Source organism: Helianthus annuus, chromosome 3 (assembly GCF_002127325.2).
Source record: "Helianthus annuus cultivar XRQ/B chromosome 3, HanXRQr2.0-SUNRISE, whole genome shotgun sequence".
NCBI classification, from domain to species: domain Eukaryota; kingdom Viridiplantae; phylum Streptophyta; class Magnoliopsida; order Asterales; family Asteraceae; genus Helianthus; species Helianthus annuus.
The window spans coordinates 158,412,953-158,428,675 of NC_035435.2; the positions used below are offsets into that span (position 1 = coordinate 158,412,953).

Sequence of the window (15,723 nt, forward strand, 5' to 3'; positions counted from 1 at the left end):
ACTGTTACAAGCATTGAAGCTTTTTTGTTCGAGTGTCCTTGTGCTGCTGCTGCTGTTATTACTAAACAGAATCATCGGTTGATGTTTCTGTCTTGTTCTTGCTGTTTGTAATCGGTAGTTTTACCAAGATTCTTTTCCTGTTTACATACAACTTGTACCTGTTGATTCAGTTTATAAAAGCGGCGCTATTTTTCACATGGTATCAGAGCCAATCGGCTCTCTGGTACTCGTTGATTTCCGCTGCTGCTGCCATTGAACGAACAGATTCGTTCGGATCTAGGGTTGTGGTTAAAAGTCTAAGGAACCTTGGTGATTTCTTTTTTTCCGCCGATTCCTGATCATACCGCCTGAAGATACATCTGATTAAAGGCTAAATCCCTAAAAATCTAGGGTTTGGAACAATTGTGGCCGAGGGTTCTCTGGATCGTTGTTTGAGTAGCGCCGGCTGGAAGATTGAATCTCCTTCTAGGGTTCCGGTTCGTGCTTCTGAAAGGGCTCTTGTTGGTCTCTGTTACAGAGCAAACCAACAGAGTTTTGTCACTGGTCCTCTTTGCTTGAAATCAGACTTGTAACCCTAAGTGAAGGTTACAAGTGTGATTTTTTTTTGGAGTTAACCAAACCCACTGTGAGATTGTTCTATCTCTGCTCTTTTTTTTTTTCCTGCATCACTGAGTCGTGTGTCTAGGCATCCCCTGTTCACCGGACTAGTCGGGCCGGCCTTGATCGAGTCTTATTTGCTATCTGTTGCATTTTGTTTGTGTTATCAATATGCCTGGTGATGATAACTCTGTTATAACACCTCCTGGTGCTACCTTGGTTAGCAAAATAGACGCTGGTGATCCTCTGTTTCTTCACCCTAGTGATTCTGCCAATTTATCTATAGTCAATGTAAAACTCAAAGGGTCAGAAAACTATAGGATCTGGTCTAATGCCATGTATCTTGCCTTACAAGTAAAAAACAAGATAGGGTTTGTTGATGGTTCTTGCCTTAGGTCTAAAACTGATGAGGTTTTGGGTAGGCAATGGGATAGGTGCAATTCTATTGTGCTTACTTGGATTCTTAACTCCGTATCTGAGGAATGATATCTTGGTCTTGTTTATTCTAAAATTGCTTCAGATGTGTGGAAAGACTTAAAGGATACTTATGATAAGATAGATGGGTCTGTAGTATTTAATTTGTATCAAAAGATTAATTCCTTTAGTCAAAATGGCATGCCTGTTTCTGAGTATTATCATAAGTTGAATTGCATGTGGAAACAATTAGATCAGTTACTTGCTTTGCCTGCCTGTTCATGTGATGCATCAAAACAATTTAACGACTTTAATCATCTTATTAAGCTTATGCAGTTCCTAATGGGTCTTGATAGTTCCTACCAGTCTGTGAGAACAAATTTATTAACTAGAGAAACTCTTCCTTCTGTGAAGGATGCTTTTTCAATCATCTCTAGAGAAGAATCTCACCTTCACTCTAAAAACATCTTTGATAAAACTTTTAATAACCCCGTTGGTTTCTCTGTTAAAACTGGTCAAGTTATTGATTCAAGGAAAAAGAATAATAGAACTCCTAATCCTAATCTCAAATGTTCTCATTGTAATAAGACTGGACACACTATTGAGAAGTGTTTTGAACTTGTTGGGTATCCCTCTTGGATGAAGTCAAAACCTGGTGGGAATAAGGGTAATAGGGTTAGTAATAATGTCACTACTGATACTACTGATTCATCTTCTGTTATGAGTTCATTAACTAATGATCAGGTTGCTCAGTTGCTTAGTCTCTTGAATGATAAATCTAAGGGTGACACTCAGAATAGTAATTTTGCTGGTATGTATGCAAATTCTGTATGTCTAAATAGCTTTATTACATCCAAATCCGCTTGGGAATATAAACCTATCTATTGTTTTTCAAACTTTATAAACAATGGGAAAAAGGTTGGGTGGATAATTGACTCTGGTGCTAATCAGCATATGGTTATGACTGATGATTGCCTTATTAATCAAAAGGATGTCACTGAATTCAATATCAAAGTTAAACACCCTAATGGCACAAGTGCTTTGGTAACTAAAATTGGTGACATAAAATTAAGTGACAAAGTCATTCTCTATGATGTGTTCGTTGTTCCCAATTATTGTGTTAACTTAATCTCTGTTCATAAACTTGCTAGAGATTGTAAGCTTACTGTTTCCTTTGATGAAAATAACTGTTATATTCAGGATTCTCATCTAAAGAAAGTCCTGGTGACTGGTAATCAGTTTGATGGTCTTTACTTCTGTGGTAGTTCTTCTGTTTCGAATAAGGTGTGTAATGCTAATTGTGATGTTAATCTCTGGCATGCTAGGTTAGGACATCCTGCTCAACCAGTTCTGCATGTTTTAAGGGATAAATTAAATATTAAAACTAACTCTAAGCTTACACCTTGTGAAACTTGTCATAGGGCTAAACAACATAGAGAACCATTTCCCTTAAGTGACCACAAATCAAAATTCTTAGGTGATCTAGTTCATTTAGACGTTTGGGGTCCCTATAGAATTCCAAGTAGGGATGGTTTTAAATACTTCCTTACTATTGTAGATGACTTCACTAGAGCTGTGTGGGTATATCTCATGAAATCAAAGGATGAAGTTTTTTACTATATTAAAGGATTTTATAATATGCTAAAAACTCAATTTAGTAAACCTGTTAAAATATTTAGAAGTGACAATGGAACAGAATTCATTAATAAACAAATGAATAATTTCTGCTATGAAAATGGTATTCTACATCAAACTTCATGTGTTTATACCCCACAGCAAAATGGGATCGTTGAAAGAAAACATAGGCATCTATTAAATGTTGCTAGAACTTTACTTTTTCAAGGAGGGTTTCCTCTAAAATTCTGGTCTGAATGTGTTCTAACTGCTGCTTATCTGATTAACAGGACCCCCTCTTCTGTTTTAAATGGGAAGTCTCCATATGATCTAGTGTTTGGTTTTGCCCCTGTTCTAAGTCAACTTAGGGTGGTAGGGTGTCTTTGTTTTAGCACTGTGTTATAACCCTGATAAATTTGACATACATGCTGAAAAATGTGTCTTGATTGGATATTCAAATGAGAAAAAGGGGTATAAACTTTGGAATCTTGATCAAAAATTGATGTTTTATTCTAGGGATGTCAGGTTCTATGAAACCGTTTTTCCTTTTAAAGAAAAGAAAATGTCTATTGATCTTGATGCTCCTGAGACCAATACTCTAAACTTTTTTGATTTATCTGATTTAAACTACACCCAAAACCCTAATGTTGACCAAACTCCCAATGATGAGAATATTCAAACAAGCACCTCATCAGGACATGGGTCTGAGCAGTCGACTGATTCAAGTGCTACTTTAGGGATGGCTGATAATCAGCAACCCAGTAGTGAAGAATCAGGACAAGACAGGGCTGAGCATGACACTGAATATGAGGACAACAACAATTCTGAGGGAGGAATTCAGGATCAACCAAGCACTACTCTTAGGAGATCTTCTAGAAATATCAAATTTCCCTCTAAACTTGATGATTTTGTGGTAGATGGGAAGGTTAAATATGGCCTAGAAAAGGTCCTTAACTATGCTAAATTATCTCCTGAAGGGAAGTGTTTTGCTACTGTCCTTAACAAAAGCTGTGAACCAAAAAACTATTTTGAAGCTAAAACTGACAGTAACTGGGTTGATGCTATGAACTTAGAGATAGAAGCTTTACATACAAACAACACTTGGGAAATTGTTGACTTACCTCCTAATAGGAAAGCTATTGGATGTAAGTGGGTATATAAAATAAAGTACAAATCTAATGGTGAAATAGAAAGATATAAAGCTAGACTTGTCGCTAAAGGCTTTAGCCAAAAGGAAGGCATTGACTTCTTTGACACCTTCTCACCAGTCGTAAAAATGGTCACTATTAGATGTGTTTTGTCCATAGCGGTCCACTTTGACTGGGAAATATTCCAACTTGATATTAATAATGCTTTTCTTTATGGTGAGCTCAATGAAGAAGTTTATATGTGTTTGCCTGATGGTTATGATCAATCTAATGGGACTAAAGTTTGTAGATTAAAAAAGTCCTTTTATGGCCTAAAACAAGCACCTAGGATGTGGAACGAAAAACTCGTTTCTGTTCTCCGTGATCTAGGTTTTGAACAAAGTAAGTGTGATCATTCCATGTTTACTATGACAAAAGACTCTAGTTTTACTATTCTTCTTGTTTATGTAGATGATATTATTATTACTGGTAGTTGTCCTAAACATGTTAATGAAATAAAATTGTTACTAAAGTCCAAATTTTCTATAAAAGACTTAGGAAACCTACAATATTTTTTGGGTCTTGAAGTTGTTAAAAATACTGCTGGCATTTGCCTAACTCAAAGAAAATATTGCTTGGACTTACTTGCTGAGTTTGGTATGACTGGGTGTAAACCAGTTAGTTATCCCATGGAATCCAATCATGTTTTAAATCATTTGTGTGAAAAAGATAATCAACCCTTAACTAATATAACTGTTTATCAAAAATTGGTTGGAAAATTAATTTACCTTTCTCACACTAGACCAGATATTGCATACCCGGTTCACTTTCTCAGTCAGTTTATGCATTCTCCCACTCAAGCTCATTTTAAAATTGCGATAAGGCTGTTAAGATATCTAAAAAGTGCCCCTGGCAAAGGTATTTTTTTTGAAAAAGGGGACTCTTTGGGAATGAAAGCTTTTTCTGACTCAGATTGGGCCAAATGTTTGGGAACACGAAGGTCCATTACTGGGTTTTGTGTCTTTCTAGGAAGTAATCTAGTTTCATGGAAAAGTAAAAAGCAGTCCACCGTTTCTCGATCTTCTGCCGAAGCAGAGTATCGATCGATGTGTGCTGCAACATGTGAAGTTATGTGGATTTCCAACTTATTAAAGGAATTAAAAATTGATGTCAACCTGCCCGTTCAGTTATTTTGTGATAACACGGCCGCTATATCAATAGCAGCTAACCCCGTGTTTCATGAACGCACAAAACATTTCGAAATAGATCTCTACTTTTTAAGAGAAAAGATCTCTAAAGGCATTATTCAAACGGTGGGCATCAAAACAGAGGATCAAGCTGCCGATATTCTCACAAAAGGCCTATCTACAGGTCCGCATGACATGTTTGATTGTTTCAAGTATTGAATTGAGGGGGGGGGGGTGTTAAAATATACAAATCCTCTATACTTTCAATTCAATCTCTTATAATATTTTCCTTTTCTATTTCTCACATCCTTTCCTTTTTTTTTTTTGGCTTGTGTTTTTTGTAAGGTTCATTTGACCGTTACTTTCATTGGGCTGTTTCGTTTGTTGGGCTGCTGCTGCTGGCTTCTAATTGGGCTCGTCCTAGGGTTGCCTCGCCGTTATATTTCGCCCGCTCTCTGCCTTGAGTGATTATAAAAAACACAGCCTTTCATCACGTGCTCTCTAGAACACTGTTACAAGCATTGAAGCTTTTTTGTTCGAGTGTCCTTGTGTTGCTGCTGCTGTTATTACTAAACAGAATCATCGGTTGATGTTTCTGTCTTGTTCTTGCTGTTTGTAATCGGTAGTTTTACCGAGATTCTTTTCCTGTTTACATACAACTTGTACCTGTTGATTCAGTTTATAAAAGCGGCGCTATTTTTCACAGTTGGGCCCATCACTTTTCCTCTCACAAGAAAGGGGTATCAGAGCCGGCCCAATGGGCTTCCGACCCTAGGCACAGGCCTAGGGCCACCCAATTTAAAAGGCCTCCAATTTTGTTGTGGGTTTTTCCTATACTAGGCCCATTTTGAGTTTTAATTTTTAAAGCAAACAGCCCAAACATGAAAGCCCGTCCAAACTATCCAAACACAAAAGGCAAGGCCTCACACTGTAAACACACGCGCAGATGATGAATTGAAGAACGGAAAGGTCGCGGGTGCAGAATCCGAACAGGCGCTGATGTCCTGATGAAATTGAAGAACGAAAGGTCGGTAACAGCTCTTTTTGCTTTTTTACATCTATATCTTCTTTAGTTCTTCCATTTTATTACAAATAGTTCTTCGATTTCAAACAAACTGATTACTGATTAAATCATACGTTGTTCGAAAATATATGTTCTTCAGTGAATCAGTTCTTCGATTACGAAAATATATGTTGTTCGATTAAATCATCAGTTCTTCGATAATCGATTCAGTGAATCAGTTCTTCGATAATCGATTCAGTGAATCAGTTCTTCGAAGTTCGATTCAGTTCTTCGATTAAATCAGTTCTTCGATTTGTGGCAGTGGCAGGCGTTGATTAATTTGTGGCAGACGTTGATTGATTCGGGAATTAGGGCTTATTCAGTATGGGTGTGGCACAGGTTAGATATCTGATATCCTCATTCTTCTTTCATAAGTTACTATTTATCTGAATCAAGTTGTTGTATAGGGAAATAGTGCTTATTACTCATCTTGTTATTTAGACACTAGAATTGGTTGTTTGTATATTTAATTTGTTGTTTAGGGTCAATTGAAAGAGATTTTTTAGAAGAACTTGATTACAATTCTTTCATTAAACAATTTGCCTTGGTTAAAGCTAGAAAATTCAATGTTATTTAAACGTATAGTTAATTTATACAAAATATACAACTTTCAACAAACTTTTTTTTTTAACTTCGCCAACTATAAACTTTTTAGTTTATAATTGTCGGTCCCAAACCCGGGTAAAGGAGGAGGGTTTTGTTACTAAATATGTTGAAAGGGTAATTTTGCAAAAAAAAAAAAAAAGGCCTCCACTTCGAACGACCCTGGGGGGGGGGGGGGTGTATGTAATAGCACCCTTTAAGTATTCACATCTGAACAAGTATTCAATATCTAAAACGCACTCGAAGAACTAAGCTACAACCTAATTTACACACACGGATTTATCAAGAACGTGTGATGTCAAGCTAGTAGTTTCATCACGAACAAAGGAAGTAAGGTGGTGGAAATTTTATTTATAAAGACACCTCTTTTTATTATAAAATAACAATAATAATAGTGGTAAAAATAGTAACAATGATAAAAAAAAGTAATGATAAATAATGTAAATAGATATAAAAAAATCACATCACTAAGACCCTGAATAGTGGTGCGTAACGTGATTCTGTCTTTTTCGACACGTGACGTTCACGTCATCAAGGCTTAAAAATTGAGTAAAATGAATAGAGAGCCATATAAAATTAATGGGTTTAGAATTAAAAATAATAAAACTTTTTATTAGTCAAAACAATAACCCAACCAATCATCCTCCATCTTTCATCTCGTGGTCTACACACGAGATCCACAGCCAAAAATTCTATTTCACGCGACATAGGGGCACTGGTAGCCTCGTGGTTGGTTCGTAGTTTGCAAACTACAGATCAACCACACATGGTCTAATATTAAATATTATCTAGTCATTAAATGGTTTACAAATTATGAAACATAGAATCTCTTCTGATATATTCGTCCCTAAATATAATAAACTGGTTGCATTTCACATTAACTACATAAAAACCAAAAAAATCAAAGTTAATAATTCTACATCCATAAAATGACCAAAAAAAGTATAAACAACTATACATGAAAGTGATGGAATACAACCAATAAATAAATAAATAAACTGACGAGTAGTCAGTAGCCGTCTATCTTTGTTCATATCCACTGTCATTTTGCAACTTTTTTTCATATATCTTTTCTTCATCCAAACACAAACTGAAACACATAATAATAATATACATGGGTATGGGTATTCAAGTTCTGTATCTAGCAATCAAAATCCCACAGTACCTAACCATCACCATGATCTCCAACATCGTATCTCACCTCGTATCACTCATGTTCGCCGCCCTCGGACTTTTCAAATCACCACCAGATCCCGACGACATGTCATCCTCCACCGCCAACTACATCCTCATCCTCGACGGCGCCTCCCCCTCTCTCCTCCCTGTCCCCGTCCACGTCATCACCGCCGCCATCAAAAACAAAGTCCCAGTTGTACCGTACGATGATTTTGTCGGCCGCTATGGTGGACCTGATGAACCGGTTTGCACGGTTTGTTTTGAGTGTATCGACGGTTGTGATTTGATCAGGGAGATTGTTAATTGTAAACATGTGTTTCATCGAGAGTGTTTGGATAAGTGGGTCGATGTGGGCCAGGTTAATTGCCCTTTGTGTAGATCTATGCTTCTTCCGCCGAAGAAATTGTTATCCGCTGCCGGTTCCGGTGTACCGGAGACCGCCCTGAGTGATGTTGCTCCGGTGATGTAAATTTGGGGGAATAGTGATGGTAGTGAATGTATGTATGTATACTATTTTTTATTGTATGGTTTATGGAATGAGAATTAGGGGTTTGTGTTTATTAGATTAGTGAGTTGGTTATGGACGTTACTGACAATGTTTTAAAATTCGGTTTTTATACGGTATCGGATTGGGTTTAAAACAGTTTAACCAGATGTATTGGAGGGTTTAACTGGTCGGTGTTTGAGAGCGAATGCGGAGTCTAGCTCGTCTTGTTTAATTTAAAAGAGCTCGAGTTCAATTTGGTTTGGTTTCTAAAGCTTAAAGTTAGTTCGGCTTGGTTTATTTATTAATTTGAGTAAACTGCCATTTTAGTCTCTGTGGTTTGGTCAGTTTTGTCATTTTAGTCCAAGTCTTAAACTTTTTAAATCTGGGTCCCTGTGGTTTGTATTTTGTTACCATTTTAGTCCAAATCTTAAAAACTCTCATTTTTTACTGTTTCAACATCCATCTTTTGTCTTTATCTGCAGGGGTAGTTTTGTCTAGTTAATTTTCATTAAAACAATTTCTTTATTAAAAATCCCACAAATATAAATACCCCCTATCAGTTCCCAATTACATCATCTTCAACCTCCCAACACAAAACCCATGTGCAAATTTGGCTGCATATTTGACCAAGAACGTTGGCTTGTTCTTGTAGAGTAGGAAACATAAAAATGACAGCAAGTTCCAAATCAGAATATTCATCGAAGCACAAATCTGCCGGCAACATAAAAACAACAACCACAAATCAAAAATAACCTATCCTACAAATATGTTGCGGGTTCAAGTATCCGGCAGATCTGTTGCGACGTAAACCTTACTGTTGTCGTCGCCGCCGGCGTGGCTCCGACGGCCAGCCGTCAGCCATGTCACCGTCATCTTCCGCCGTCATCTTCATCAGACATTCATCATAAATCAACATCGTCATCTTCACGATATCGTCATCATTCCAACTAGAAAACAAACCTGGAAAGAATGAATGTGCTGAGGGTGTTTATCGGAGACACCCAAACCACCGCCGATAGTTGACCGGTTGGTCCGCCAGCAGTGAAATCGAGAGGGGGAGGGGCTGCAAGGTTGATTTTTGATGAAGATAGGAGGTTAAGGGGGGTGTTTGCAGGTGGGAATTCGTCGAGCACAGAACCACTGTCGTGCGTCAGCAGAGACTCCACAAGTGCAAACCACCATTGTCATTGCTTCGATCTCCTGTGGGTTAGGGTTTTTTTTTTGGTTGATCTCTGGTTAGGGTTTCCGATTGGGAGGTTGAAGATGATGATGTAATTGGGAACTGATAGGGGTATTTATTTGGTGGGGTATTTTAATAAAGAAATTGTTTTAATGAAAATTAAATGGACAAAACTACCCTTGCAGATAAAGACAAAAAAAGGATGTTGAAACAGTAAAAAATGAGAGTTTTTGAGATTTGGTCTTAAATGGCAACAAAATACAAACCACAGGGACCCAGATTTAAAAAGTTTGAGATTTGGACTAAAATGGCAAAACTGCCAAAACCACAGGGACCAAAATGGCAGTTTACTCTATTAATTTATATACACTTTTTAATTATTTTTATAATATCTTAGTTTTATACACACTTTTAATTTATTTTTATAATATCTTAGTTATAATTTTATGTATGATGTGATATGTGGTTATTTTTATTATAACTTTTACGTATAAAATTAGTTATTATTCTCCTATATATTAAAAACATGGTTGTAAAAGTCCCGCCTAGGCTCCAAGTACTCGCTAGAAGGTAGGCTGCCGAGGCACGAGTACTGGTCTCCCAGGCCAATTACTCCCCATGTAATCCCCGCCTAAGACGAGTACTTCCCGAGTACTCCCGAATCCGACTAGGGAGCGCCTAGCGACTTTTGCAACCATGATTAAAAACCCAATGTTTTTAACAGTGCTTTGGAATATATATAGTTTTTTAATAATTTTTATTATCTTCTTTACTTTTTAAGTTAAATAAGTTTGTGTCAACTGGTATTGGTATCGAAAATTTCAGTACGCTTATCGGTACATATAGGTAAAAACTGACACCAGCCTAGTACAGAAAACATCAAAAGTCGGTATCGAATTGATTTTGAAAATCTTTTAGTTCGGGAAATTTGGTACTGCTACCCGGTACCATTTGCTCATCCCTGATGATAGGTGTCGTACGAACAACAACGGTATCGTGCAACTTTTTTTGTTTATTTTCTTCAACTTTAATGATTTCTTTTTTTAGTTTCAGGGGTAGGGATGAGCTCGGTGCCAACCAATACCGAATTGATACTGGTACCGAAAATACCAGTTACGGTACCGATATATGAAGGTAAAAAACGGTAGCGAACCGGTACCGGGAACGCCAAAAGTCGTACCGAATTGGTACTTAAGATCTTTCGGTTCGGGAAATTCGGTACCGGTACCCAATATCATTTGCTCATCTCTTACCACAGGTTTCATACGAACAACATTTTTACCATACAACTTTTTTGGTTGATTTTCTTTTGGTTATCTTTTGGTGTTTTTTTCAATATTTTCTTTTTATTCTTGTCAGCGGTTTCCGTACGCAACGTGCTCGTAGTGATTTCAAAACACATGTAAACACAGACTAAACAACAAAAGACGTTCGCCGTAACGCGGCGATAGTAAAAAAACTAGTTATATGAATTAGGGGTGAGCATATTAACCACCATAACCGATAACCGAACCATAACCGACATAACCGAACCACTAATAACCGATAACCAATATAACCAATGGTTATGGTTATGAAACTTTGTATAACCGCTTAATCGGTTATGGTTATGGTTATGAAGCTTTGGTTAACCGATATAACCGAAACCGAACCGAACTTGTGATGTTAACTTTACATAATGGATTTGTGTTTTACAAAACCATATAGAGGGTTTTTACTAAGATAAAAGTGTGTTAGTAACAAAATGATCTTGATGTAGATGCCATTTATTTTGATAAAGAACTAAGATGTTATGGCCATAATTGTTTTTGTTTGAGAATTACCTTATTAAAAAGAACCCTAAATCGGTAGTTTAACCAAAAAGTTTAGTCTCCGTTATCGTATAAAATAGGCTCAAGCTAAGTTCAAATCGTGCACAACCCTATTTATTTAAAACCTTGCTTGGTTATTTAACCGAAATTAACCAAAACCGAACCATAACCGACTTCATAACCAATTAACCATAACCGAAGTTTGGTTATGGTTATGGTTACCAAAACTCCATAACCGAACTAGCGCTTATGGTTATGGTTAATACTAAAAACCGAACCAAACCGACCCATGCACACCCCTAATATGAATAATGGCTTTGTTATTTTTATTAGAGTAAACTGCCATTTTGGTCCCTGTGGTTTGGCCAGTTTTGCCACTTTAGGCCAAATCTCAAACTTATTACATCTGGGTCCCTGTGGTTTGCATTTTGTTGCCATTTTGGTCCAAATTTCAATTTTGGTCAGATTCCCCACTAATGACCATGATATTTTGTCTTTACCCTCAGGGGTATTTTAGTCATTTTAAAATTATTATAACTCAATTATATATATATAATACCCTAAAACCATTAATATATTATTATAACTCAATTATATATACAAAATCAAATAACCCTTCATCTTCAACAGTTCATCATCATCATCTCTCTCTCTCTCTCTCTCTGAACTACCACCACCACACCATCACCACCCCCACCACCGGATCTGCAGCCCGCCGCCACCACCACCACTCTGCCGCCACATGCACCACCACCACCGCCACCTCCTCCCCCTTCTCACCACCGCCACCATCACCAACCTCTTTCTCTTTCTCTCTCTCTCTCTACACCACCGCTGCCACATATACCCTCCATCATTCTCGTTCGAAATCAGACCCATGAAATTGCACACCATCATCATCTTCATTTCTCTGTTTGCGGTGGAAAAGTTGATGGAGGTCACCGGAGTTCACGTGAGCAGAAAAGGATGGATGGTAGTGGTTAGCGATGAAGATGATGTCGGAGGTGCAGATGAAACTCAAAACAGAACTCGGAATTCACTCCGTCACCTGAAAATTCCCCCGGGTTGCAGAGCTGGTTACCAGTGACGGTGATGACCGGTGGTGTTGTTATGGGTTGCGGATCAGGGTTGCAGAGCTGGGACTTCTTCTACCTCCTTTCTCTCTGCCTCCAATTTTCCCTAAATCTAACCCCTGCACATAGCCATCACCGTTGATGGAGGCGTTGGAATATGCTAAGGAATTGCTCAGATTGGGGAGTGAAGGGAGTAAGATTTATTTGGTATGGTTTTTGGAATTGAATCTGGTCATTGTTTTTTTAGGGTTTTGATTTTGTTTGTGTGGATTTGGGAGGTTTGATTGTGTTTTTGAAGGATTGATTTGGTGTGAATTGTTGTGGTGTTTGTAGAGATTGATGCTGCTGTTGTTGATTGTGTTGAATGTTATCTGGAGATTGAAGATTTTTAGTGGCATTTCTTGAATGTATGATTGTATATTTTGCATATTTGATGAATCTTGTTCAAAGCGTTTACTGGTATTGTTGAAGTCAATGCTTGTATTGTGAATTTTGCATCTTTGATGAATCTTCTTATAGGGTTTACTGATTTTCAGTAAAATGATGGGATTGTATTGTGAATTTTGCATCTTTGATGAATCTTCTGGGTTTCTTGTATGTCTGGTTGTAAAAAGAAAATGAATTAAGGGGTTTTTTAATATTATGTGTTTTTTTAATTATTGAAATACATTAATGAAAATTTAATGCCCAAACTACCCCTCCACAACAGGACAAAAAAGGGTCAGTAAATCAGTCAAAATTCAGACATTTTGAGTTTTGGACTAAAATGGCAAAAAATGCAAACCACAGGGACCCAGATGTAATAAGTTTTAGATTTGGACTAAAGTGGCAAAAACTGGCCAAACCACAGGGACCAAAATGGCAGTTTACTCTTTTTATTATATTTATGTATATTCATATAGAGTTAGGTTAACGTACAAGAGCCCTTATCCTACATTACGTACGCAATCATCTCAGCCGTCAGATCTTCATCCCACATTGAAACCGCATGTTGGTTTTTTGTAACAATTTCGCATGTTGGTTTTTAACATGCGATTTCATCAAAATTACCACATGCGAAATTGTTACAAAAAACCAACATGTGATTTCATCAAAAATATCACATACGATTTTATCCATGCTATTTTATTATTAGCGCCGTAGATTGCTCTCAATCACCATTATTATCTCATTCATTAGTTACTATATTTCTGTATTATAGATATGGAAACTTGTCATATATTGAGGAGGTTAATTAGACTACCACCTCTACATAAGGGGTGCATTGACTTGTAATGGATCATCGATATTATTGAGAATACAGAATATTTTATGGCATCAGAGCCATTCTTCTTGTAAACCAAAAACCTCCGATCCTATTTTCATTTTTTTTCTTGTTTCTGTGCTTTACGAAGCATCGCAATGGAAAACAATCCAGCCTCGGCAGTCATTCCCACACCAAAACCTCTTCATCCAGTCTACTCAGTCACCCATATCCAAAACAAAGTGCGTGTTCTTGATGGCGAGAAGGTGACCTATTCGGATTGGGTCAAACTTTTTCGCCTTCATGCCCATGCCTATGAAGTTTTATCCCACATTGACGGCACCAAACCCCCTGCAAAATCCGACCCGACTTACGAGTCGTGGTCCAAAATTGACGCCATTGTCCTTCAATGGATCCTTGGCACTTTATCCGACTCCTATGTGAAGCGTGTCATCGAACATGTTGGCACGTCACAACACATTGGAACGGCACAACAAGCATGGGATCGCCTTCATACCGTTTTTCTTAACAATAAAAATGCTCGAGCCGCTACCCTCGAACACGCTTTCACAACCACAACCACGGCTTCTTGTTCGTCGTTAAATGACTATTTTCAAAAAAATGAAGGATCTGGCCGATCAACTAAATGATGTTGATCATCCGGTTACCGAGTCTCGACTCGTTCTTCAGATGGTAACCGGCTTACCACAGGAATACGACACGGTTGCCTCCTTTATCACTCAAGCTGATGAATCGTGGGATGATGCTCGCGACATGATTGAAAGAGAACAACGTCGTCAAGCAGCCTGACAGTCCATCCAAACGGCTTTGACCGCTTCTTCTGCCGTACCAAACCCACCACAAAACTCCACTCCCAACCCCACTCCTAACCCGAACCCACCACCTCCTCAACCATACCATCCGGCACAATCCTTTGACACCCGAGGCCAAACCCACCCACGAGGCAGGGGCCGCGGCCGTTCCTCTTTTCGGGGACGCGGTCGGGGTCGCTACTCGTATTATCAAAACTACCAACAACCTTCCCACTACCCGGCCCAAACACCACCTCCAAACCTTAGCCCACAGACTCCACCATATCCCTGGTGGGCCTCTCCACCACCCTGCCCACACCCAGCCCAAAGCCCATGGACCTCCAACTGGAACAGGCCGGCCCACAACCAAGCCCCACAGCAGCCCACTACCAACAACCCTCAATCAGCCGGCTACGGGCTCACCCACCAGGACCCTCACTACCCCTATCCTAACCCAACCGGTTACAACCAACCACCCCCCATCGACCCTCTCCAACCCACCGAACTTGGCACCGCCCTATCCGCCTTAACCCTCAATCCAAACATGCCACAATGGAACATGGATACCGGTGCCTCATCTCACCTCACCTCCAATCCAGTTAAAATCGATTCCCTTTTATCTAATTCGGTTAACGCTAATATTTTGGTAGGTGACGGCCAATCTTTGCCAATATTGGGGTCGGGTAAGGGTTACCATAAAACATCCAACACTACTTACCATTTAAACAACATCCTTTATGCCCCAACTGTCGTCAAAGACCTTATTTCAGTTAGAAAATTTACACGGGATAACCTTGTTTCTGTTGAATTTGACCCATATGGTTTTACTTTGAAGGATCTCAAGACTGGACAACCTCTTTCGCGCCATGATAGCACCGGTGATCTTTACCCCTTCACACCACCTCGTCAAGTCCTTTTAGTTGCTGAACAAAATAAGTGGCATGATCGTCTTGGACATCCTGGCACACATGTTTTGAAATTTCTTTCTAGTACTTTTCATCTTTCTAGTAATGAACAATCGTCTGTTTTTTGTGATTCGTGCCATTTAGCTAACAGTAAAAGGCACTCTTTTGTTGCATCAACTTCTTTTACTTATGCACCGTTTGACATTATTCACTGCGATTTATGGACCTCACCCGTCCTTAGTAATTCTGCTTATAAATATTATATGGTTTTAATAGACAATTTTTTCTAATTATGTTTGGGTCTACCCTCTCAAATTCAAGTCTGAAACATTTCCAACCTTTGTCAAATTCCATAAATACATCCAAACCCAATTTCATAAAAACATAAAAGCTTTTCAATGTGACTTAGGGGGAGAATTCGACAATCACGC

General features: G+C 38.4%; 2 protein-coding genes across 2 annotated transcripts; both read left to right on the forward strand.

Moving 5' to 3' along the window:
• Positions 1–7,719: 7,719 nt before the first annotated feature.
• Positions 7,720–8,250, forward strand: LOC110930435 (E3 ubiquitin-protein ligase RHA1B). Its single transcript, XM_022173735.2, has one exon. The coding sequence runs from the start codon at positions 7,720–7,722 to the stop codon at positions 8,248–8,250; it is 531 nt and encodes a 176-aa protein (XP_022029427.1).
• Positions 8,251–13,733: 5,483 nt separating this feature from the next.
• LOC110932434 lies at positions 13,734–14,385 on the forward strand. Its single transcript, XM_022175768.1, has 2 exons — positions 13,734–14,093; positions 14,203–14,385. The coding sequence occupies exons 1-2, from the start codon at positions 13,734–13,736 to the stop codon at positions 14,383–14,385; spliced, it is 543 nt and encodes a 180-aa protein (XP_022031460.1).
• The last annotated feature ends 1,338 nt before the right edge of the window (positions 14,386–15,723 follow it).

Excerpts from the sequence above, each read along its gene's own strand:
- LOC110930435 (XM_022173735.2), top strand. The coding sequence starts at position 7,720 with ATGGGTATGGGTATTCAAGTTCTGTATCTAGCAATCAAAATCCCACAG.
- LOC110932434 (XM_022175768.1), top strand. The coding sequence starts at position 13,734 with ATGGAAAACAATCCAGCCTCGGCAGTCATTCCCACACCAAAACCTCTT. Across the intron at positions 14,094-14,202 it reads CATGGGATCGCCTTCATACC|GATCTGGCCGATCAACTAAA; the intron begins GTTTTTCTTAAC and ends AAAAAAATGAAG.